At 50.8% G+C, this 24,002-nt stretch overlaps 9 protein-coding genes across 9 annotated transcripts; 4 read left to right on the forward strand and 5 right to left on the reverse strand.

The window, feature by feature from the left end:
* Nucleotides 1-1,627: 1,627 nt before the first annotated feature.
* Nucleotides 1,628-3,208, forward strand: K460DRAFT_272880 (uncharacterized protein; the record flags this gene model as incomplete). The annotated part of the gene is made up of 1 exon (XM_040927838.1): nt 1,628-3,208. The coding sequence occupies one exon, from the start codon at nt 1,628-1,630 to the stop codon at nt 3,206-3,208; it is 1,581 nt and encodes a 526-aa protein (XP_040792702.1).
* Nucleotides 3,209-3,239: 31 nt separating this feature from the next.
* On the reverse strand, nt 3,240-5,140 carry K460DRAFT_422571 (uncharacterized protein; the record flags this gene model as incomplete). The annotated part of the gene is made up of 2 exons (XM_040938178.1): nt 3,240-4,892; nt 4,922-5,140. The coding sequence occupies 2 exons, from the start codon at nt 5,138-5,140 to the stop codon at nt 3,270-3,272; spliced, it is 1,842 nt and encodes a 613-aa protein (XP_040792703.1). The 3' UTR covers nt 3,240-3,269.
* Nucleotides 5,141-6,321: 1,181 nt separating this feature from the next.
* On the forward strand, nt 6,322-6,948 carry K460DRAFT_326717 (uncharacterized protein; the record flags this gene model as incomplete). Its single annotated transcript, XM_040930634.1, has 1 exon — nt 6,322-6,948. One exon carries the CDS (start codon nt 6,322-6,324, stop codon nt 6,946-6,948), a length of 627 nt encoding a protein of 208 aa, XP_040792704.1.
* A 423-nt stretch (nt 6,949-7,371) lies between these two features.
* On the reverse strand, nt 7,372-8,630 carry K460DRAFT_372495 (TauD-domain-containing protein; the record flags this gene model as incomplete). Its single annotated transcript, XM_040934514.1, has 4 exons — nt 7,372-7,506; nt 7,599-7,896; nt 7,964-8,024; nt 8,102-8,630. The coding sequence occupies 4 exons, from the start codon at nt 8,628-8,630 to the stop codon at nt 7,372-7,374; spliced, it is 1,023 nt and encodes a 340-aa protein (XP_040792705.1).
* A 666-nt stretch (nt 8,631-9,296) lies between these two features.
* On the reverse strand, nt 9,297-11,467 carry K460DRAFT_326720 (uncharacterized protein; the record flags this gene model as incomplete). Its single annotated transcript, XM_040930635.1, has 2 exons — nt 9,297-10,897; nt 10,991-11,467. 2 exons carry the CDS (start codon nt 11,465-11,467, stop codon nt 9,395-9,397), a joined length of 1,980 nt encoding a protein of 659 aa, XP_040792706.1. The 3' UTR covers nt 9,297-9,394.
* Nucleotides 11,468-12,888: 1,421 nt separating this feature from the next.
* Nucleotides 12,889-14,628, forward strand: K460DRAFT_400227 (putative Myo-inositol transporter 1; the record flags this gene model as incomplete). The annotated part of the gene is made up of 4 exons (XM_040936303.1): nt 12,889-13,182; nt 13,234-14,073; nt 14,133-14,354; nt 14,410-14,628. The coding sequence occupies 4 exons, from the start codon at nt 12,889-12,891 to the stop codon at nt 14,626-14,628; spliced, it is 1,575 nt and encodes a 524-aa protein (XP_040792707.1).
* An 8-nt stretch (nt 14,629-14,636) lies between these two features.
* Nucleotides 14,637-17,555, reverse strand: K460DRAFT_11289 (uncharacterized protein). The gene has a single exon (XM_040926564.1). It carries the CDS (start codon nt 17,468-17,470, stop codon nt 14,840-14,842), a length of 2,631 nt encoding a protein of 876 aa, XP_040792708.1. The 5' UTR covers nt 17,471-17,555; the 3' UTR covers nt 14,637-14,839.
* Nucleotides 17,556-18,516: 961 nt separating this feature from the next.
* K460DRAFT_400229 (cytochrome c oxidase assembly protein-like protein cox15) lies at nt 18,517-20,087 on the reverse strand (the record flags this gene model as incomplete). Its single annotated transcript, XM_040936304.1, has 2 exons — nt 18,517-19,651; nt 19,705-20,087. 2 exons carry the CDS (start codon nt 20,085-20,087, stop codon nt 18,517-18,519), a joined length of 1,518 nt encoding a protein of 505 aa, XP_040792709.1.
* A 569-nt stretch (nt 20,088-20,656) lies between these two features.
* On the forward strand, nt 20,657-23,554 carry K460DRAFT_270992 (uncharacterized protein; the record flags this gene model as incomplete). Its single annotated transcript, XM_040927694.1, has 2 exons — nt 20,657-21,143; nt 21,195-23,554. The coding sequence occupies 2 exons, from the start codon at nt 20,657-20,659 to the stop codon at nt 23,552-23,554; spliced, it is 2,847 nt and encodes a 948-aa protein (XP_040792710.1).
* Nucleotides 23,555-24,002: the final 448 nt, after the last annotated feature.

The raw sequence follows: 24,002 nt of genomic DNA on the forward strand, positions 1-24,002 counted from the left end.
AAGTGGAACATTGAACAATCATCCTGGGTGCCCAGCTGGGACGATGACAACCAGCACTGCCCCATCGCATGGCGTGGCCATGGTTCTAATTTTAAAACAATGAAGGGAACTGAAGCCACCATCATCCCTTCAGGAGACTCCCGCATGCTTTCGCTCCAAGGAATGCTCATCGACAGTATCGTGAAAGTCTACCCCCACCTTGTCGACACGGATGATGATGACGACCCATTCTTTTCTCTCAACGTCTTCCGAGCTGTTACTAGAATCTGGACGGCTTTTACCTTCAACTGGAAACTCGTATATCACAATCGGTACCCGCATCTAGCTGACGCTTTCGCTAAAGTGCTCACAACGGGCTCAGTAGCTAAGCACGGCACGTCTGAAGCAAGCCTTGGGATGTACTTTACCGCGTACTGGGAAGTAGGCGAGTCCTATGCAGAGGGAGAAGACTCAGGATTTCAATATATAGGTGGGCCTGTTAAGAAAGATGTCCGTGTCTGGGATCATACGCACGAGACGGAACCCGACAGTAGGGCTGAATACTTGGCGCATATGGCGAATAACTTCAAGACTTCTATTGAGCTCGATAAAGTCCTGTTTGTGACCAAGCAGGGGTATATGGGTATAGGGCCGCCGATCACAATGGCTGGCGATGAAGTATGTGTGATGCATGGCGGGGTGACGCCGTTCGTTGTACAGAAGGTGAGGAGAGACCTCAATTGTCCGGAATGGCTGCATGTCGACGACGAGATTACTTTGTCAGCCGTAGGGAAGCTCAAGGCGTCAATGAAGAGCTTTCTACCTTTTGGCAAAAAGTCTCTGATAAGAGCTGACGACGAGAATACACGACCTGTTTCCGGAACCACGCAGAGCTCGATTCCTCGAACTGATGCATATCGCTTTGTTGGCGAATGCTATGTGGAAGGGCTCATGGATGGCGAAGCCTTGGATCAACGTGATGCGGGTAAACTCACAGAAAAGACAATACACCTAGTTTGATAAACGAACACAGGGGCTAGGCTTCGAGTAAATGCACAAACAATGACCAATCTACCACAACCATTATCTCCTTCCCTCGAACCACGCGCTTACACTTTTAGAGAAGGTCCATAAGTTGCCATCTTCCTTCGACGAAGGCTTAGTAGCTCTAGCGTCCCCAAAAGGCTTAGCTTGTGTTTTGACGATATACTTCCAGGTTTATGGTTACTTCCCTAACAGTGTTTTGCCTTGTTAAGACTAAGTCACTCTGCTTGTGCGCTGACGGTTACGACGTTAATGGTGTGAGAGGTGATATGACGTAACTGTAGGATTCGTGAACGCTGTACCAAGCTAACAGGAATCCAATTCAGGCAACTCGCTAACCTGGCCAAGACAAGTGGGAAGAAACCCTTTAAACGAGATGGTACACAGCGGAGCGCGCTCACCGTAGAGCCAATCCGGTGTCAAAGATATTGCGTGCTTCGTTGCATATATTTCAAAATGCGCAAGCCGCCATCAACTCTGCCGTGGTGAGCCTTGGACGAATACCACCCTAAGCTTCGCCATGAAAAGCTTCCTCCCGCCCGGCTTTCTTGACTCTTGACAGCTGCCATCCAACTTCGCAACAATTCGTTTGCCCTGCCAGACAATGGGTTCCGCAGACCCCGAAAAAAACACTCATGATGTTTCCAGCTCGCCAGAGTCCCATGCGCGACTCCACCCGCAGAATGAAGACCACCTGCGCCGCTCTCTCTCAGCACGACAAGTACAAATGATTGCGATAGGAGGCACCATCGGCACTGGATTATTCCTCGGGACGGGAAAAGCGCTTGCAACTGGCGGTCCTGCATCCCTTCTCCTGTGCTATTCTATCGTGGGCGGCATCATCTTCGTAACAATGCTCTCGCTCGGTGAGATGGCAGCTTTTGTGCCTGTCGCAGGCTCATTTTGCACGTTTGCAGGACGCTACGTCGACGACGCATTCGGTTTCGCCTTGACGTGGAATTACTGGTTTAATGATGCTGTATCAACAGCTGCAGATCTTACGGCTCTCAACCTACTTGTGAAGTATTGGTCGGATGATTTCCCTTGGTATGCGCTTGGCATCGTTGTATGGGTATTGATTGTGCTGGCGAACATCATCAACGTCAAAGCATACGGCGAGTTGGAATACTGGCTGAGTCTGCTGAAAGTCGTAACGATCATCATCTTCATCATCTTGAGCATTGCAGTCAACGCAGGCGGAAACATCGGCTATGGATACATCGGTGGGAAGTATTGGACCAAGGGAGATGCACCGTTTGTTGGTGGTATTGGAGGTTTCGCATCCGTCTTCGTAACAGCTTCGTTCGCATACGGAGGCACGGAATCGATCGCAATCACCGCAGGAGAGACCCGCGATCCCGCGCGCGTGCTCCCACGTGTAGTCAAGAATGTCTTTTGGCGCATCTTGTTGTTCTACATTCTTTCAGCCCTCATGATCGGCCTCAACATTCCTTACGACTACCCCGGGCTGAGCACCAAGTCGAGCCGCACATCTCCCTTCACCATCGCCTTTCAGATGGCAGGCTCAAAAGCAGCGGGCTCATTCGTCAACGCAGTCGTGATTTCGAGCGTGATTTCTGCCGGTAATCATGCACTTTATGCTGGATCGAGGCTTCTTTACACACTTGGCGCAAACGGCCATGCTCCAAGGGTCTTCACCAAGTTGACACGCTACCAGGTTCCTTGGGTCGCGGTGATGACGACAAGCTTGGTAGCCATTGTCCTCTTCTCCCTATCTTTTGCAGGATCCGGTCAGGTCTGGACGTGGCTACAAAACATCGTCGGCGTCTCCAATCAGTTGAGTTGGATATGCATCGGTATCGCATCGCTGCGGTTTCGCGCAGGTATCAAAGCGCAAGGAAAAGAGCACCTTTTGCCCTTCAAGAACTGGACCTATCCTTGGGGTCCAGTCATTTGCGTTGTCTTGAACATTTTTATCGTTCTAGTCCAAGGCTGGACCTCATTCCGTCCAAAGTTTAGTCCTATCGACTTCGTTAGCTTATATCTCGAGCTTCCAGTCTTCGTAGCGATGATTTTCGGATGGAAACTCATCAAGCGCACGAAGTTCAGGAAGGCGAGCGAAATGGATCTTGAGACTGATGTCTATACTAAAGATGATATGGAACCTGTCAAGAAAGATTGGAAAAGCTGGGGTCAGAGGATTGGAACCTGGTTTTGCTTCTAAAAATCTGGAATCCTACTATAAACCAAGTATTCTTCGACGGTTCGCATTAAAATAATTTCTGTCATATGATATGAAATGTTCTCTCCAAAGGTTTGCACTCGTCCAGAGCTTCGCCTTCCATACATTTTTCAACGAAGCATTCTCCTATAACAATAAATTCTTCTTTATGCTCAGTTCTCCGGAGTAGGATGGGTACACTGCACCCAAAGAGAACGCAAATCAAATCTCCCTTTATCGCTCTTTGTGGAACCATTCCAATACGGCCGTTGCAGCTTGTCATCAAACGCAGCGACATTCTTTCAACGATATCAAAGAATCGACCATAGAAAGAGTCTTGGATGTATTCGTCCTGGTTCGGAGCTGTGTCAACAAATGCATCAGTACCGTCATTTTGAACGTCGCGTAAGATTTCCTCAAAGCTGTTTCCGTGGATACGAAGCAATCGTGTGAATTGGAACCAATCCTCGAACTCCTTGTGAACGGGGTGTTCTGATCCTGATATGAGAAGTAGACACAAGCGAATGAAGTCGTGATAGAACTGTTTCATAGGCATAGGAAATCGCAGATATCGATCCTTGCGATCGAGGACCAAGCTTCTACAAACACTCATAAGATTATTCTTGGGTGAGCAGGATGCAGCGGAGAACTGCGCGTGTTGACCCGAGCTTTGGACGAACTTGAGAGTTCGAGATCCTGCCAATCCATCGATTACATCGATGATGCATCCTTGAGCGAGGAGTGTCACGCCCTCAAAGTTGTACACGGCGACTCTGGACCCAGATGCGGAGTATTGAGTTGATTTGTTGCTATACCCAAGGGCTTGCGGGGGTCGAAGGTTTCCCACGAAGTTATTTGAACTTTGACTAGTCATCAATGGAACGACGAAAGGTTCAGTTTTTGTCCGCCAGTCGGGGACCCAGGACGGTAGCGAGGAACCAGGTGTAGCGATGAATAAAGAAGCAAAGCTTATTATATCCAACGACTTGTGTTGCGTGATGAAGGATTGTGCAAAGCGCAGGTAGACTTCGTCAACACTACAGGAGTAATCGATATCGAGAGCATGATCCTCGGTGGATAGTCCGGTGAGGCCATACAGCCGATCTCGATCATCCGTGGCCTCATTGATACAAAAGTAGGCTGCCAAAGCTAGGAGAGAAAGGCCCGGCCTAGGCACAAACTTGTACAACAGCCATGCTCTTATTCTGTTCCATGCGTGGTGAAAGGCGATTGTACCCTTGAACCTATTTGAGCTACATATGTCTGCCTCGGTCAGAGCAGCATATATAGCGTCTATGCTGATATGTCGCGGTCCACACCAGAATGTAATAGCTGACGGTATCACAAATTCTTGTATCGTCCAGATTCTAGTCCACCACTTCCGGAGAAAGAATCTTTGGAGTGCGATCCACTGTGCGTGATACTGGTCCTTTTGTAGACTCATACGCACATCTTCATTACTGTGCCTCGCTCGACTCATCTCATCGAGCAAGCAGATAAAGTCTAGAGCACATTCGCTGTCGTCCGATTGTTCGCCCAACCACACAATTACTTTCTGGGCTTTCTGATAGGTCGTTTTCATACGTCGCACGTGCTCATCTCTCTCGTGAACGTTTTTTTGGTCAATGCAAATCGAATCAATCCACCACCAAGTACCATCTAGCAAAGTGCCTCTCGATCTCAATGCCTGGACGAAAGCCCTATTGAATCAAGAACTGAGAGGTACTGTTCCCCAATCTGGATGGCCCAGCTCGTGGTTGGACCTCTTTGATCCAAACCCCAAGTGTAGGAAAGAGCGTTGTATTGGGGATTTTGTCCGTCGACTGAGAACGTCTCGAGAACTGCGGATAAGCAGTCCCCATCTTGGACAAAGCGACACATGCGGAACTGGCCAGGCTGAATCGACTCGTATGAGTAACGGGTAGTCTGTTTCATGCTGCTGGCTACAACGACTACGTTGAGTGTAAAAGCAGGAGCATCCGAATCGGAAGAATAGTAAGCGTTTTCGTTGTGTTGTATCACTCCACAGTAGAACATACTAAGCGCTGTAATGGTGGGGTAATGCATGTGTTGTGTCCATGAACCAATAGCAGGTAAAACTGGCGCCTGCAGGCTGACCACCTCGCCGAATGTTTTGACGCCCGTATCCTATACATTGCAACGCGCAGCCCATCTTTTACTCAAATGCCACTTTTGCAAAGTAAATCAGCGCTACATCAGGTTACATTTATTCGCCCTCCCACACGGTTGTATTTCTCAAACGTGAAGCCTCCTCAGATTCTGGATCAGAACGCAGGATGCTCTACTCTGCGCCAATGTGGCTTGCAATTTGCAATAGTCTATTAGCCTTCCGCTACTAGTTTTCGTCTTTGATCTGATCGCAGCCTCGAGGCGTCGCGACTAGCCTCTTTGTGTATATGAACGCGCGGCGCGTATGGCCGTCCATAACATACAGCAAGCAATTCAGTGCACGGCAATACTTCGTATCAAGGGCTTTGCGTCTGCCCAGGTGCCTAGGTGGGTTCCTAGGTGCCCAGGTGGTTAAACTGCGCTATGCCTTGTCGGTCCGATTCGACTCCGTTCGTTATCTCGTCTATCTACAGTAACCGTCCAATTCCCATCATCTTGGACTATTATTTCATCGAATCATCGCTAAATGCTCATATACATCCTCAATAGCCGTTGTCCAGCTACAGTCACAATGAAGAATAAGAAAGGGTGGAATCCATCTGCGGTTGCCGACAAGTCATCGCACGACATGTTTGTGGCCAAAGGCCGAACGGAGTAATAAAGATAGCACTGCTATAGCCTCAAACGCATTAATACTTAGCCAAGATGTGTTCGTGGGTGCTTTTCGGGACCTTTTTGCGGCCAAGCTCCGCGAAACCAGGCATTTGTTACAGAGTTGCCTCAAATGTCGGGAAGTAACTTTCCAGTCTATACCAAGGCTTGGTACTAGGCACAACTTCTCGCAATATATATGTGAGCGCCGTACCAACTCTAATGTTCTCCAGGAGTTACACGCTGTTGAACAGTCTCTCTTCACTCTCATTCATTTATATCGCAAACCTTTCTACACCACCTTACTTTCGTTAAGTAATTTCACGATACCCATAATGCATCACTTGGCATTTTCTTCCATCGCGAGCCTAGTGCTCAGCGCATCAGTCGTTTCTCTGGCCTCCGCCGCACCACTTGATATTAACAACGGGCGCGTCACCCTCCAACTCAACATCGACCTCGGCGAAGACGCAGTTGGTGCAAATGCCGTTGCAGGTGACCAGCTCTTCGCCTTCAGCTCAATGCATTTGACCCAAGCCTCACCCGACCAAGTCGTCAACGGCACCGAACTCACTGGCGGTCTGGCTGGCGCATCCGGCACCTTCAACTTCGGCATCAATAGCGCCGCAAACATGATTTGCTACAACATTACCCTGCAGAATTTCCAGGGTGACTTTGACTCTCCCGCGACTACGGCGACGCATATTCATGAGGCTGCGCGCGGCGCTTCTGGACCGCCGAGAATAGCCTTTCCCAACCCTGAGCCTGTTAATGGAGATGCGGCAGTACGCAATAGTGCAGGATGTCTGAAGGGGCCGTTCACGACTGGCGTTATGGTCGAAAATAAGGATTCGGGAGAGGGCTTTCATGTTAACCAAATTGAAGCCAACCCTGCTGCATTCATGGCGGATGTGCACTCGAGTTTGGCACTGCCGGGTGCGGTGCGAGGACAACTTGCTTAGCTTTGGGGAAAGCTATGAGAGCAGCGAATAATGATAATGTGGAAATAGAACACTGTGGAAATGGATAGATTATCTTCGGCTATACAACCCATGTACGGAATTATGGATCCATTCGAGACTTTTATATACGTAGCTCGCAAAAAGGGGCCTCTACAATCCTGTGTCGTAATAAAAGTCACCCAGTTCGACCAATCATTACATAGCAGAGATGTTTAGGAAGATTGACTTGGATTAACCTCATGATTAGCAAAGAAAATTACTGTATGATTACGTAGTTAAGCCCTTTCCGTACCAAGAACGTAGAGCATAAGAAATGATCCTGACTAAAATAGCTGTCCGCTATCGCAATTTGCCGCCGTACGCTTTTGGAGGAGACGAGTTCAGGAAGCCTCTCGTCACTTCGATCCTCAACTATAGGTCCCTTCAAAGGGCTGGTCTTTCGCGTTGAGGTGTGAGTCGGAACACATGTCGTATTACATCATTGTCCAACGCATAATCCAATGTCACCGAGTGCTGGACCATACGGTTATCATATACAGTAACCGTGCCTTTCTCCCACTTCATCCGCGTTTGGAAATCTATGCCTCGGTGTATATGGTCATAGAGAAAGTTCAAAACGAAATGTCCGATTCAGGCTTCTTCAAGCCAACGAGTTCGGCTTTATGATTATTGTTCACCCATAGCGCTTTGCGTCCCGTGACTGGATGCTTGCGCACGACCGGGTGCACGGTATCGATGGTAGGCCGGCGGGCGAGGTGGCTGTCGATTAAACGAAGAGCTTGAGTCTGACCTGAGTGCACAGCGGAAATTCCCTCAAGGAATTGCTGCATCGGCGGCGAGAGCCGGTCGTAAGCTGTCATGCAGTTCACGAAGAGTGTATCACCGCCGCACTCGGGGCCCGCTAGCAAACTAAGGAACGTGGTGCATGGCGGGTTGACTTCGTAAGACCTGTATTTTAACCGATTAATCAATTCTGCTCACATATTGGAAAACAGGTACGAAATGGTGTTCTTACATGTCGCTGTGCCATGCTATAGTGTTTAAATCTCCGTCATAGTGGGTATCGAATTCAGTTCCTTTGTGGCCATCGCGGAACCCGACGTCCAAGTCGGGATGGCCCTTGGGATGCGGGCCCCATTGATGCGTATGCAACCGTCCAAATACGACCCGAATTCCTTGAGCCACTCGATGCCCTTGTCTACGAAGTCTTGATCCCGGAAGACGACGATCCCGCGCTCTGCAGTATATAGCGCCAACTCGTCCTTCTGCTTATCTGTAAGCTGGCTCAGCTGGACTCCGCGCACTTCAGTGCCAATATTTGGCGTCATATCTTTGCGATGAGGAATTGCTGCGAAGAGGGCCTTCTTTTCTGGGTCGGCGCGCGATGCGACATCGACATGTTCGTATGGGGCAAGAGCCGGCTCGGAAGTGAGTGTAACGTGAGGGAGAAAGTCTCTGTACTGATATTCGGGCTTGGTGTAGTCAATCTGGGTATCGAAAGGGATCTCAGTTTGTCCTTTGAGGTTGATGGGCACCTCTTTGAGCGTTGGAAGAAACACGAAATCTTTCGGCGGGACGAAATCCGGGTTATTTATGTAGCTAGTGTGGATCTTTCGTTTTCCGATGTGATTAGGGTTACTTTCTAACTCGGGTTGCTCTTCATTTGTTGCAACTTGAGACATGGTGTTTTAGATGGCGTGTTCGAGGCGACCTCTTTTTAAACTGGACACTTAGCTCAGTTTTCAGTTCACTGCTTCCAGAGTCTTGGGGTATATAAATCAGGCGAGTTTTTTAGGGCAGCGGATTGGCTAATATTGCTGAAGCAGAAAGAAGCTCACTGGTATATAGATCCCGCCCGAGCTGCATAATTTTGCATAAGTCGTGCTAACTTAAGTAGGCAATCGCACGAGAGAGGGCTACAAGGCTACTACGTGGCCGCTATTGATGGGTTCATTTACCTTTGGCAACTCCTCGTTTCACTCCTGCCCAATGGAATAGCATAAGGCTGTGACTAATTCGAGATTGTGCATCAACCAACTACCAATACTACAGAGCCACCTGGTGCCTTCTTGTCGCGTGCTGAGACGGCTGGTTGGATGGCTGAGAATAACCCCGTTGAAGCTCCTAATCGGTATGTAGAATGTGAAGTATCGCACTTGCTGCCCTTTAGTACAGCCACATACGTAAGGAATATCCTGCATATTGTTGATAGCCTGACACGTAGTCGCACTGTACCTGATGTTCGGATTAATATGCATTAACAATCGGTTTAAAACCAGCTAGAGAGATAGTGATACGCCTTAGCACGTGAAGAGAAATAGTTCGGAGACCAAGATCTTTTCAATTATCGTCATGATAGTTGTACAACCGAGGCTATATGTCGCGGTCGAACACACTATTGCTCCACCCTACATGTAGATGGAGCGCATACATCCAAGCCTTCGCATTAAATTAGTGTGATCCACCCTTTCAAGGAATCAACTGGGTCGCCATCACGCCTCGTCCATCTCAACTTTGAGAACTGTGGTGCATGCCGGTCCTTAAATATCTCCCCGTTCATTATTCCATGAAGATAGCATGGCCCAATAACTTGGACTGCTCCCTTGGCTAAGTCATTCTTACATTTCACTTTTCTTGCTGGTCGAACAACGTACGGCATATGACAGCCATTGAAGACGGTAACCAAGTCCATGCTTCGAATATCCCTGGAAGCAAGCCCGATGTGTCCTTTCGTAGTGATGAATAGCCGGTTTGGAACAAGGATATTAGCTAAGTAACCAAGGAACCCATCTGCTATTTTGCCGTCCTCGGAGAGCGGTCTGGACCCTACACCCAATGAGTTCAGAATAACATGCTGGAATACTTCTCCAGTCGGAGCAAGGCAATGTCTGGCAAAGCAATCCCAGATTGCATTTAGCCAGGGCACGCTACCCGGTTCGAGGTGATTGAGAGTCACGAACATAGAATACCGCGATAGGAGAAACTCCGCTCCAAAGCAATCCCCAACTCCACCCGTTAGGGTTTTGGCGAGTATCAGCCACCGCGGTTCCGAAGTAGGTTGAATTTGTTGCTCAGGTATCTGATCTAACTTTACAACTTCTACCCGGGTCCCGAAGTTGATAGGGAAGCAAAGTATTGCTTGTAGTTGATCGATAACAGAGAAATAGAAGCCTGGGTCGTACATGCACAGAGGCGGACTATACGCTTTATATTCCCAACTGGCTGTTACAATGGTGTCGAATATTGCACCCGTGGCGTACATGATATTGCGGACTGTTGGATGAGGGCTAAAATGAAAAGGGGCCCCTTTTGCAACTCTATATGTTCCGGTGAATGGTGAAGCCCAGGCTAGGTTCAAGGACGGGCGGAACTCTGGGACCCAAGAAGGCAGATAATCGCGATTCATGATATCGATGTGCAATGGTGTATCGGTCTTATTGGAAGTGTCCGTGCTCTCCAAACTCGAGCGGAGTTTCCTGCGGCACAATCCCGCCCAATAGATTTGTGTGTTTGGGGAATATCTCCTGGTGAACTCAGTATAAGCTTCGGCTACCGTTCTGCCATAGTCGGGAGACATAGAGTAGGGGGAGTTCGTCATTGCTAGCATAGCATAGACTCTATCGCGATCGTCGGTACATGCCTTGTTGCTCATCTGCCTCCCGACGAGGTTGGTCATGAGATGATGGTGTCTTGTACTGTGCCGATCAATCAGTCTGAAGGCATCCCGAAGCCGTACAAGCTCCCAGGCCGGCTTGACACCTTCTACCTTCGATCGCGCTTCTCCCTGTGGGACCTGTCTTATAGCACCGCGAAGGACCTCTAAAGCACGGGCGAAATTAGTCCAATCCATTGTCGAATGTCCACAGGAAACTTCCAATTTTTTAGCCAATGTGACTTCTTGAACAACCCATACTCGGTTGAACCACGATCGAGAAAGAAGGAAGCCGGCCTGTGCTTTGATTGCACTATGAATAATGCTTTCCGCTTGGTCATCGGATGTGTTGATAGAGGGAAAGTCTTTGACCAATCGTGGTTGATCAACTTCAGCACTGATTCCGAAAGACTCTGCTTGTAGTGAAAGACTTCTCATGAAATTCATAGCGTCCGTTGCCGCCTTTGATGCCAGTGTGAGCCATATCTGCACAGATTTTGCCTTGCTGTATATATGAGACATGATAGCGACTTGTTGTGATTTCTCGGCCGTGTCCGCTTGGTTAATGCAAACGGCATCCGCCCACAGTATTCTGGTACGATCTGGATAGCTATACGCCATAAGCGCAGCATATAGGTTGAACGTGATCTTCAAAACTTGGTTGTTTAAGAATATAGGTCGATTGGACTCGGGATAATCGCCCCAGGCGTATGAAATAGCTTCATATTCGCTTTGCGCGTTGAGCTCGTGAGCCTTGAGGTAACCTCTTAACTCTGCGGGGTTATTGGAGGCGGGCTCCAGATGGAGAAGTCGAATGTAGTTTGGGCCAGGCAGCGGAAGATATTTGAAAGAGTTGAAATCTCCCATGCAATGGAGATTATCTTTTGATGGGTCTACGCTTAGGTAGTAATTGTCACTCGGAACACCGGCGTGGATCTTAGCGGATGGTCTTCTCACTGCGGAAACATCTCTTTCAAGATACGGCATAATCTTCTCTGCGTTCGAGGATTCCATCATATGTTTTCAAAATACCCAGCATGTGTATGCTCGAGTATGAGTTGCTGGAGCTGATGTCAAAGGCTAGACAAGCTCAATCGAGCTCTCTCTGTCCAATCAATCGTCCAGTAGTTGCGGAAAGTGAAGAGCTATCCTGGGGTTGGTATATTGAGCCTGAAAGGTGTAAGTACTGTCGTCACATCACTTACCCAAATCTTCTCCTGAAGGGATGTAATCGGATGAACTGTCTCACTGATGGGCATGCTGATGCCTACGAGCGCGCTAAGCCGTTCTGGTGGGGGGCTAAGACTGCGGGGCCAAACCTTAGAATATCCGGGCACATATCAGCCTCGTGACTTAGTTTAGCTGCTCAACCTTGGAAGGTCACAGTTATAAGAAAATAAACTACCAAAATTCCTTCAACAATATCTATATAGATAGTCAAAGCTTCTGCAGCACTACAATCATGACGAAAAAATGCCACAAGCAACACCACAACACCATGTTGGCCACACAGCAACGAAATTGTTTGTCGCCACTAGTGACGACCCTATTTGCAGGATTAGATTATTGAGTATAGGGCACGTAGAAAATCGAACATTGGCCGAATGCCTCATGGCAGTACTGTTCGTGGAATGATACAGAGAATGTTTTAGAGAAAGGCAAGCTGCACTAGCAATATCCTCGGAAGAGGTCGAATTTCATACCATTCAAGAACCACGGAGGAACTTGCTACGAAGATCGGCAGAATGTCTCCCGAGTGAAGCAAGTATGCCTATGACTTCCAATTGCGACCACTCTTTTACCCGGGATACCCACTTTGGCAACACGAAACCCCTGCCTCCCAGCCGATCCTACCAGCCATTGACGTCATATTTCTCCATGTTTCGTCCCAACCACTAGCAGATCACCCCACACGCTATCCCCAGACGTCCCTGTTCCCGATACCAAGCACGTGGCTGCCTCAAAATTGGTAGCTCGGGTGAGGCTTTAAAGTTCACCGCTGTTCCTCGTGCAGCTTTAGTACTCGTATAGAGGGCTAAGATATCCACTAACAGTCAGGGTAGAGCGCAACGGGCGGCTCTTGTTGTACCGAACAAGTACGATGTCGCTTGCTCGGCGCGAGTGGGGGAATCGGATAAGTAGCCGACTAGCGGACGGCATATTCGCCTTGATGTTTGTTGATATATCTCGGACTTTGGCCATTGTTTTCAACTTTTGATTGTCCCACGCTTCTATTTACTATCCCACTAATTGGGAGGTGCTGTGTCGACTATACCCACATTAGCAATATGTTCAAGACACCGCATTACAACTGGTACGGGCGAGGTTTCAAGCTTAGGGTCGCCATCACAGTCGTATGTCAGCTCGCTTTCGTGCTCTTCGGGTATGACCAGGGTGTATTCTCGGGGATTGTCGGAAATAAAGACTTCCTTGACACATTCGATCACCCATCGCCCGGTCTCGAGGGCATCATTGTCTCCATCTATAACCTGGGATGCTTTACAGGATGTATTCTCAGCTTCATCTTCTGCGAGAAGACGGGACGGCGACTTGCCATGTGGATAGCTATGGTGTGGATCATTGTAAGTCGTCCCGCCCACGATACAATCGAGGGTGATACTCACACATAGTAGGTTGGTGGCGCTCTCCAAGCTAGTGCATACTCCGTGCCACACATGATGATCGCGCGCTTCCTCACAGGTATCGGCACGGGCATCGAAACCTCCACCGTCCCCATGTACCAGAGCGAGCTGTGTGAAGCAAGCAAGCGCGGCCGCCTCGTAGCTTCGGAGCCCCTCTTCGTCGGCTTTGGAATAGAAGTTGCGTACTGGTTCGATTATGGCATGAGCTTCTCCTCTGGATCTATTGCCTGGCGCCTACCTATTGCGTGCCAAGTGATCTTCGCCATCCTGGTCATTATCATGGTCTTTGGACTCCCCGAGTCACCTCGCTATCTCTACGCGCATGGCCGCCACGAGGAAGCGTTACAGATTCTCTGCGATGTATACGACGGCACGCCGGACGACCCCAAGATCGCAAAGGAGAACCAGGAAGTGCTCGAAGCGTTGAAAATTGAGCAAGAGCATGGAGAGTACAAGTGGAGTCAGCTACTCAAAAAGGACAAGGTGCAGACGGGACGGCGCGTGCTGCTAGCGTACGGTGCGCAGTTCATGAATCAGATGGGCGGAATTAACCTCGTAGTGTACTACATCACATCGGTGCTGCAGATAAACGTTGGCCTGACGAGGAATCTGTCGCTACTGTTAGGAGGAGTGATCAACCTCATGTTTTTCCTCGGTTCACTCCTTCCAACCTTCACGCTTGACCGGACGGGCCGTCGCAAACCCATGATGTGGGGCTCCTTCGGATGCGGCATGTCCATGATGCTCATCGCCATTCTCCTGAGCTTCCAGCCGCGGGGCGGTCCGATTGCGAAGGCTACTGCGTCTGGCAGTGTTGCTTTCTTCTTCACGGTTAGTATCTCCCTAATTAACAACTCGATATTCCGCGACTTCAGCTAATACTATAATAGTACATGCTGTCCTTCGGCATGACAATGAACTGCATACCATGGGTCTATGTTCCAGAAATCCTCCCACTACATGTTCGTGCAAAAGGCACAGCTGTTGGAATCTCAGCAAATTGGATCTGGAACTTTTTCGTCGTGATGATTACGCCGACACTGCTGAACTCGCTCAAATGGAAAGGCTATCTGATCTTCATGGTTCTCAATTTTTCCTTCATTCCGCTAGTGGTAAGTCCCACCTGGTGATTGCCAAAATTACAATTGAAGCTGATGGAACCTGTAGTACTTCTGCTACCCCGAAACTGCCAACCTTACTCTCGAAGAGGTTGATTGGCTCTTCTACGAAGGCAACGTCGTGAGCCGCAGTCGCCGCGTCGCTAAGAAAGGCTGGGAACAGGCGGAAGGAGCGCATCCAGCTGGGGTTCTAGAGACGGGTAGTATGTCGAGCGGGAAGAAAGCAGTGGCTGCCGTGGAAAAAAAGGAGGAGCATAATGGGCTATGAGAGAACTTTGCTACAACTAGTGATGTTGTAAATGACGACTTATTTTGATACATTTAATGAAACTAACACTACACAAGCACACGCTAGCTCCCACTCTTCCCACTCTCACGCGCGTCGAGGAGATATTTGTCCCATATTCAACCCAAACTGTATACAAAGTCGAAACCCCAATCCCCCAACTGACGATAACCCACAGCAGCCTCTACGCGCTCTAATCACCACCCGTATTCTCCCCCAGCACACCACACAGCCGCTCTGCAAAGTCCCACTCCGTCCTGCCGTCCGTCTCAATAATCTGCTCCAACATGCGCACAAGTTCACGCGCAATAACATCCCCTATATGAGACTTTGCCATCAAGAGTCTCAGAAACACGTAGACCGAGTGCCTGGCGTCGGTCGAATTCCCCGAGCGCCTGTCGCGTAGCGCGTAATCATGTTCCTGGCACAGATCCGCGGTGCGCTGGAGAACGGGCGTGATGCGGTTGCGGAAGAGTGCGAGGTTGAAGTACATGCGCGCTTGGCCTTGGGCGAGAAGTTTGGTTCTCAGAGCGGCTAGGAGGGCGGTGTCGCGAGGTCGGTTCTGCTTTTCCTGCTCGATGCGTTCGGATTCTAGCTTTCGCTCGATTGCCTTTGCTTTGCCCTTGTTTCGGCCCTTTCCCTTGCGCTTTTGGATCGTCTTCTGGACTTTCTTGCCGGGGTTGATGGTTGGCTGTTTTGCTGGTGTGGGTTCGTTGGCGGTGGAGCTGCTCGCGTGGGCCTGTGTCTGCCCACCGTCGTAAGTATCCTCGGCTTCAATATCCATCTCTCCAGAAAGTGCTTCTTCTCCATCATCCTTCTTGCCAATTTTCGATGATTGAGCGAGAGCGATAAGGGAGTTTTGAAGTTTCTCCCAAGACTCAGAAGTGTCTTCTAAAACGAAGTCGCTCACGAGATTCTCGACATCGGATTTAGGGAAGGAAGGCGCCTCCGACTCGGTGGTGTGCAGACGATTAATACAATCTATAATCTCTTCAACGCTCTTGGGTCGGCCGTCAGGTCCAAAAAGGCCCTGCTCCACGTACCAAGAGATCATCAACTCTGCATCGGCGTAGTCTAGAGATAACCACCCAGTAACCTTGAGGCCAATATATAACCACAAGAATGCCAGACTGTTCGGGCTGTCTTTCTCTACCCTAATAGCACTTGCCAGCTGCCCGTCTATCATTGTGAATGCTAGTCGCCCACTGAGAGCAGGATTATAGAGCTTTAGGGCCTCTACAGGCGGTGTCTTCATATGGGCCTCTATACTACCAAGAGCAGGGTCTCTTCTTTGTAGACTCTTCAGGATCTTCTTGCCAAAGTTCTTGATTATAACCATCGGATCACTTTGGACTAATTGTTGAGCCGTCGCCACATCATAGCCGTCAAAGGAGGCGGGGACTAAACTAGCAATCTGTTGTGCGTCCTGGAGAGGCCGCCGGGCGTCCTCGCCTAGGTTTGCTTGCAGGTCTGCACTGATGTGGAGTAGAACACCGATGAGCAGATCGTTTTCTTTTTGCTCATCTTCGTTCTTCTGCTTGACAGTGTTCTTTTCGTCCTCTGTCGCGTTCGGATCGATTTTCGGATCCAGCAAGCTGGAAGACAACAGCTCCGTCAGCCTGTCGCGGATAGGCAAACGAGGCTTGCCAATGAGAAAGTCCAAGGTCGCCATACGAGAGTACTCTCTAAGTATAGTATGTCCAGTACGCTCGTACCAGGCAGCCGTGTATAGTGCCGTGTCCTTGTCGGCTTCCAGTACTTCAGCGTTCTGAACAGTTAATGGGATTCCGAAATCAGTGATACTATTATTATACTCCAACTGCTCCAGTAACGGTGGCAGCGGGTTTAGGTCGCGTGTCTCTCTGACAAGTAATTTGGCATGTCGATACTCGACGACCTTGGCACAAGTTGGAGCAAAGAACTGATCGACGCCAATTCGTGCAAGGATCTCAAACTCGTTCCGACCGAATCCGTTAGCTTCAGCGTGGATCACTCTGTAGTGCTCCTCGAACGCGAGGTGTATTGCGCCAATGACCCCGAAAGCGTGATAGAACGTTGCGACATCTTCAGGGCACGAATCGAGTTCTTTCTTGTTTGTTTTCAGGAACTTGGTCGTTTGCTCCTCGATCATCCGCGTAGCGACATGGTTCAGAGTGAATACCACCAACAGCGATACCTCCTTTGCACTGTAGCTGGCCCATACCTGCTTGAGAAAGGCGCGAATTTCATTGACATCATTCATGTACTCATGTATGATTGGCCAGAATTTGGAAGGTGGTGCGACTAGTTCCAGGTTCTCATTTTTAGGGGCTTCCGGCTCCAGTGCGTCATCATCTTCCCAGTCCAAGAACAGCTTGCGATTAAATCCACGCTCTGATGCCTCGTCGACTTGAACGGCGTCTACACTGGGCTTCTCGAAAAGATCAGCCAACGTGCGACGGATCTGTGTGAGTACTCGAATGAAGTACATATGAGTGTCATATGTGCGCTGTAGCTCTTCGCTCCTCGTGGATAAAACCTTATGAAAGTAAGCTTCTTCCTTTCGTCCACTAATAGCCCGGTCGAGGGCGAGTTTAGACAGCCGGGACAGCATCACAGTCGAAGACCTGTTCGCATTTTCTAAAAGGCTTGCAGCAAGGGTGAAAACGCGCGTGGGGAGGTCCTTGACTGGCGTAGACACTGGAACGTTAGTAACACCCTCCCACACTTCCTGACTAACTACTAGCTTCGACTTGGAGATGACTTCATCCAAGGCGATGCTGGTGTCCTGAGAGTAGCGCTGGTGTCGCTCCTCGGTTCCGTAGATCTGGTCGTTGACTGGCATGTTGACAGCTTGTCTGTTGGATGGGCAGAAGTGAACTGTTCAAGGGGTTCCAAGGTTGTAGTTCTCCGACTGGATGGTTGAGGTTGGCCGTTGAGGTATAAGTTGAAGGTTGAGTTTAACCAGGAGTTGTGAAATATATAAGAGGAATCTGAAAAAAGGTAGGAAATATCGTTAAGACAAAGCGGGTGTAGAAGGCAGGTCCCCATTGGCCTTTTCACCGCAGAGCATAAAGATAGGAAAGACTGTCAAGACAAAGCATGTGACAGAAACAAAGCCAAGTGCAGGGTCCGCCATTGACCACCCCCTTACCGAAGAGGATAGCGCATACACTACTATGCTCGCCATCTTTGCGGTGGACGTTCTTTCCGTAGAGCATAATGCAGAGAGGGGCCGCCTTGAGTCGACCGGAAGAGGAGTGGACATGTATCCGAATTCGTCGAGGGCATCAGCCCCTGGCGCATTGAGAAGGAGAAGGCTTTAAGCTCGCCGGAGCTATTGTCCATCGAAGATGCGGCGTTGCAATTGGCGCCTTTGTTACGAAATCAACAGTACCGAACTGAATTCAAGTCACCGTGCTGACCCGAGTAACGCTCACACAAACGACAAAGAAAGAGACTCGAGCGAGTATATTGATAAATGAGATGTAGAGTTATAACACTCGCCTAGAGCTCTCCGCAACTTATAATAGCAGTGTTGCAACAAGGAATGGCACGGGCGTATTAATACTATCGTTGCCCTGGATTGGTTTGCTGACAATACACAATTAGCAAGCCAGTGAACGTACTAGCCGGCAGAACTCCACACTGACAACGTTTGCTGTTGGACGAAACTTGCTTTCTGTAAGGCCGTCGGTTGTTGGCTGACGACATGTGGGTCGAAAACGCGGGCAAGAAAATGCATGAGCCGAGAGCGAAATGTATAAATGATATAACGTCGTCGATACGTTTAGGAGAGGAACCTACATATTGTACATGAAGTTTGACACTAATCTTTATACGAGTAATTGTACATGCTATTACAGAGGGTGGAAATGATGCATCGGGGTTCTACGATAGGTTCTGGGTAAACTTTGCCGCTTCCAGGCGAGACTTGATGTGTGGAGTGGCGTGGGCCCGAGGGGCGTGCGGTGTCATGACTTGGCGTAGGATAGCGCGTCGAGGCATCGATATCCTGCTGTAGAGAACGACAGCGCCGGTTAGGAGGGCCAAGGCACCAGCCTGATGTGCCGAAGCCAGCCAGGTGGGGACCATGTAGATGAGTGTGCTGATGCCGAGGGCGACTTGTAAAGAGGCAAGGTGCACCATTCCAAAGACGCCTTTTCTGGCATCTTTTGGAAGCGTGGTTCGCACACCCTTTGAAAAGCGGGTGTAGGCGAAAAGAGACATGATAGCCGTGAACGTGGTCGTGGCAAGGATGCGGTGGTCGAGCTGCACAAGTGATGGATTCTCGAGCATGTTGCGCCACCACAGATCTGAATTATCTGGAACGTGGCTGTAAAAAGGATCAAAGAGCTCCTTCTTCGGCGGAGTGAGGCCAAGACCCATCCAGGGAAACTCGTTGTAAATGAGGCCAGCATCTAAGCCAGCGACGAGGGCGCCTGACATGGCGGTGGTAAAGACCAAGAGGGTGAGGCCCACGACAGAGCCCCTGAAGACGCGAAGAACAGGGTGCTGCAGAGCCTTGATGGTTTCAGCAGCCTTGGCGGGGTTAGCGAGCATGCGGTGTTCCTTGAGGATAGAGAGGCCAGTGAGTATCATTGAGCAGTAGACGACGAATGCGGCGCCGAGGTGAGCCGTCAGGCGATACTGGCTCACGCGGGGGTGACTACCAGGCTCGAAGAGGTCGTCCTTGAGCCCGCTCTTGACCATCCACCAGCCAATGACGCCCTGGAAGCCAATCATTCCGCAAATCCCGAGGAGTTTCCCAGCCATTGATGGCGTCACCCTCTTGCGAGCGATGAAGTATGCTGTGGGCAAAAGGAAGGTGATGCCAATGACACGACCCCACAGCCGATGCGCCCATTCCATGAAGTAGATTTGCTGAAAGTCTTCGAGCGTCATGCTCGAGTTGAGCAGGGCGAATTCAGGCGAGGCCTTGTACTTTGTGAATTCGCTCTCCCAGTCGTCCTGGTTCATGGGAGGCATAGAGCCAGTGACAGGACGCCATTCGGTGATGCTCAGCCTGGCAGCAAAGTTAGTACATGTCTGGGAAGCGCAGTTGCTGGTGGTGCCTACCCCGACTCTGTGAGACGAGTCAGACCCCCAAAGATGACGATGCCAAAGACGCTTGCTGCGCTCCCTAGCAGCCAGTATGCCACGCTCTTGGAGGATGTCTTGGGGAAGCTGCTCGACTTGCTCTCTGCCCGAGTCGCAGCCTCTGTCACAACCGCGCTGTCCGCATTCGCAGCCTGCAGAGTCGCGCTACTCCGAAGCGGCTGTGTTGACTTCCATCTCACCGATTGCAGGACGGAGGGCCTGGGTGCGGAGGATCGTGATGCAGTGCAGAGGGCGGGTCGCATGGGCGAGGAATTGAGACATGGTCTGCAAACAAAGAGTCGCCTCGAGAGTCGCGGTGCAGCTGTGCGTAGCTGGGGGAAGGCCTGGAAGATGGCGGCCATGACAGCAACGCAATGGGGGGAGTGGAGAGCGATGCAAGATGCTTCAATGGCTATTCCCCATCCCCAGTCATGACATGGCCACTTTTTCGGGTGGTTCGATGATAATCCGCGCGGAACGAGTGGCGCCAAGCCATTTGCCCTGCGTCACGACAGTTGACAGGGAAGGAAGCAGCGACCCGCGCACACGCCCACGCATCCCTCACTACCGCCGACCCCCCACCGAGCTTGACCGCGCATCACAAGGGCAGCAGTAGATCATCCATCCACTCCTCTGCCAGCGTGACGTGCATATAGAACAAAGTGTCACCCTTATTTTTCTCGCCCTCCGTCATCCTCCTGCTCCTCTTCCTTGCATCGTGTATATGACATTGCGTTTTGCCGTGCTGCTGCTGCTACTACAACCCCACTAACAAGCCATTTTGTCGCCGCCCTACGTCACAGCCTCATGTTCCCGCGAGACAGAGCAGAGCATGAACTCCGCCAGCGAGGCCCTCCGCAGCCGCGAGAGCGGTGTGCATCATGACGAGCAAGCAGAGACAGCCGACGCCAACACCGGCGAGACATGGGCCATGGTCGAGGGCGACGTGGCAGACAGCCCCAGCGCAACTACTGCTACTACTGCTACTGCTACTCCACACGTCAGTCTCTTTTCTCCTGGCCTGCCTGCGATAGCAGCCTCACCGTCGTCTTCCGACATTGCCACCGCAAATGCTAGGCCCCATGTGGGCACCGCCTCATCTTCAGGCGCTGCACGCTCGCTGCCATCGTCGCTTGCAAACATTGCCGCCATGGCCCAGCGCACAGCACGACTCAAACTGTCGGACGAGCATCCCCCAATCGTCCAGCTACAGACGCAGATAGACCAGGCCCAGAAGAGCGCCGATGACCCGAACACGCCCCTTGAAAGCGACAGCAGAACCCGCACCACCATGGATCTCATGCGGTTTGAGCACACTACCCGCACCGACATCAACAGACTGTTCAGCGAGAGTGCAAACATGCCCGGCTCACGAGCACCCTCTTACAACAACGCCACGGGCCCCTTGTATCTTAGAGGTACATGTCACCCCTACACATCGAGTGCGTCCAGACACTAACATGCAACAGTCTCAAACGAAGCGATACCACTCCCCGATCACCTCTACACCCGCGGACTCCTAGAGGGGCGACATTCGGACATCACCATCATTGCCTTTGGCCAGCAATACAACCTGCACCGCTTGATCCTCGACCGCGCCCCCTTCTTCACAACAGCCCTCTCGGAGCCATGGTTAGAAAGTCGGTCTAAGGAAGTCGCCCTGCACCCCGAAGAGATCGACCACAACATCACACAGACGTCTTTCGAGTTGGCTATCCGGAAACTCTATGGCGTCGACATCTCCAAGGAGTCGGACGCCGAGGCGATCGGTCTCTTCGCGACAGCGTGTTGGCTGGAAATGCAGGATCTAATCGACTCGGCCATTGAATCTATCCTGCGCCAGATGGCCCCTGACACCCTCGCCTTCCTCATCCGCCTGGTGACCACCAATTACTACGGTCGATCAGGAGATCGCATCCTCGAGTCGGCCAAGGCCATGCTTAGCAGAAACGGCTGGGAGATGCCTATCAGATACTGGGACGACATGCCAGGTGACATCATCCGCGAGCTGATAGGGTCCGACGGCTTCTTTGTTGATAGCGAGTGGGATAGATGGGTGCTCTCCAAACGCCTTCTCGACCGCCGCCTGCGACAAGCTGCCATCGAGGCTGGTGTAATACAGCGAGGCCAGAAGCCCATTCCACAAGCGCCCAACTCTCTCCGCTTCATAGCCGTCCGCTTTGATGGCGTATACCGGCAGAATGCATTGACTGCCGCACACTCCTCGTCTGATACCCATGCCGACTGGCTTGCGCTTTACACTTCGCCTGACATCGAGCGTATACTCGTATTGCTCGACGAAGGCATCCACTACATCCACATGGAGTATGAGCAGCTTGACTTCATCAGGAACTCCCGCGACGTCTTTGGGCTTCCAGTAATGCCTGAAAGGGTCATCTCCAATGCCTTGTGGCAGCAGTGCGCGCTTCGCCAGAGGGTGCTTAACACGGACGAGTCGGCACAAGAGCTCGGACTTTGCCAGTCGCCACCAGAACCCGAGGTGTCCAATATCGCGACCAAGACCGGTGACGAACTCGTCAGCAAAGGCAAGTCAAAGGCCGTCACTTCTGCCCAGGAGGAATCCGAAATCGAATCCGAAAGCTGGGACGGGAATGGCAGGCCGCGTAAGTTCTGGATACCGAGCTCAGACTGCAACATCGTGCTTGGTAACGGGGCAGAGCCTGTCATCACAACATCCAGCTCCTTTCAGCGCCATGCGTCTCGTCTCTCGGCCACAATACAACCAGAGGATGCGCAATGGGCTACCGACTTCGCTTCGACTCCATCGACATTGACAAATCCTAGCACGCGTGTGCACGATACACAGCGTCCTATTTCTGCTGGCGGATGCAACGCAGGCCAACCAAAACCGATCGCCTACACGGAGTTCCCTCCATTCCGCTTCTCTGCCGAGTTTCCCAACCCACGCTTCTTGAAGGAGAAGAAGCGGGTATACTCGAGAACTGTATCATACGCAGGCTCACTGTGGAACATATACATACAGAAGGTTCGCTCAGCCAAGAACGTCCAGCTGGGTGTTTACCTACATCGTGCAAAGGAGCGGGAGGTGGACGAATCCACGCTAAGCAGCACTCTGAGCCAGCAGAACAACGGATCGGTTGATGAGCGTATTGGCCAACTAGAGCGGGAGATGCTGATGCGCAGTGAGCGACGCGACCGCCGACGTAGCACTCGAGCCCATTTCAACGAAATGACTGCAGAAGAAGACACAAGTGGGAGCGGTGGTGACGCAGATGCAACACTCGCCTCTCCAGGGCCTCGGAATCCACTGTTTTCCAGCTCCAGCCTCGGACGTCGCCGCGGTGCAACCATGCCACGGGTGTCTTCTCAGGGTGTCCCCCAATGGGATTTCCAGAGCCTCGCTACTACTCAGCCTGCCACTGGTGACGCCACAGACTCACCTACCTTCCCACCAGGCATGGACTCTTCGCTGGATAACGAGTCTGATACCTCAGATGACGATGAATCGGATGCTGCTGCCTATGCCAACCCATCGCTCACGTCCCGAGCGCAACGCAAGACACGTGCCCTTGTCCCTGCTTTTCCACCGTATGTCGACGGGCGCCCCACTATCAAGACGTACTTCAAGATCTACAGCCCATCCAAGGGCGGCAGAATGCTGAGCATCTACGAGAGCGCACCTGACCGGTTTAACTTCAGCCAAAGCTGGGGCTGGAAGAGTAGTACCTTGATGTTAGATGAAGTCACCATCAGCGGCGGAGAGGACTCGATGAGTGGTGCGAGTCCAGCAGCGAGCAAGAAGACTGACGGGAAGCTCAGGTTTATGGTAGTCATTGGGAATTTGTAAATGGCGTTTCATTATGGCTGGGGTGCACCAGCCGCTGCAATATCTTCCATCTTTTTATTTAAATTGCATAAGCGACGGGTGTTTTGGGCATTGGAGTTTCACGGCCAAATGATGTGGTGGTTCACGAACGGTTTTCTAAGGATTTCAAGAGCTACGGATTTATACTCGGCGATTTCTCACACATGCGTACATTCTGACGATTCAGGATCTTCAAATTGCCATTCTAGTAGATAGCTTTACTCATGTTTGACGACTTGTTACGATCTCAATTTCTCTCATCTTCAATCCTCTTCTTACTTTTCCCTTTTGTGATGGCACCATCTTTCTTGTCTCCTTATTACTGTCTCTGTCAATTCAAGTTCGTGTTCATGTTTGCAAATGTCTAGATAGTAAAGCTGTAGCATTACTATCTAGCGGCAGCGTCCTGGCGCATGCCATGTACAATTAA

The sequence above is a fragment of the Cucurbitaria berberidis genome, assembly GCF_010015615.1.
Source record: "Cucurbitaria berberidis CBS 394.84 unplaced genomic scaffold K460scaffold_1, whole genome shotgun sequence".
Lineage (NCBI taxonomy): Eukaryota > Fungi > Ascomycota > Dothideomycetes > Pleosporales > Cucurbitariaceae > Cucurbitaria > Cucurbitaria berberidis.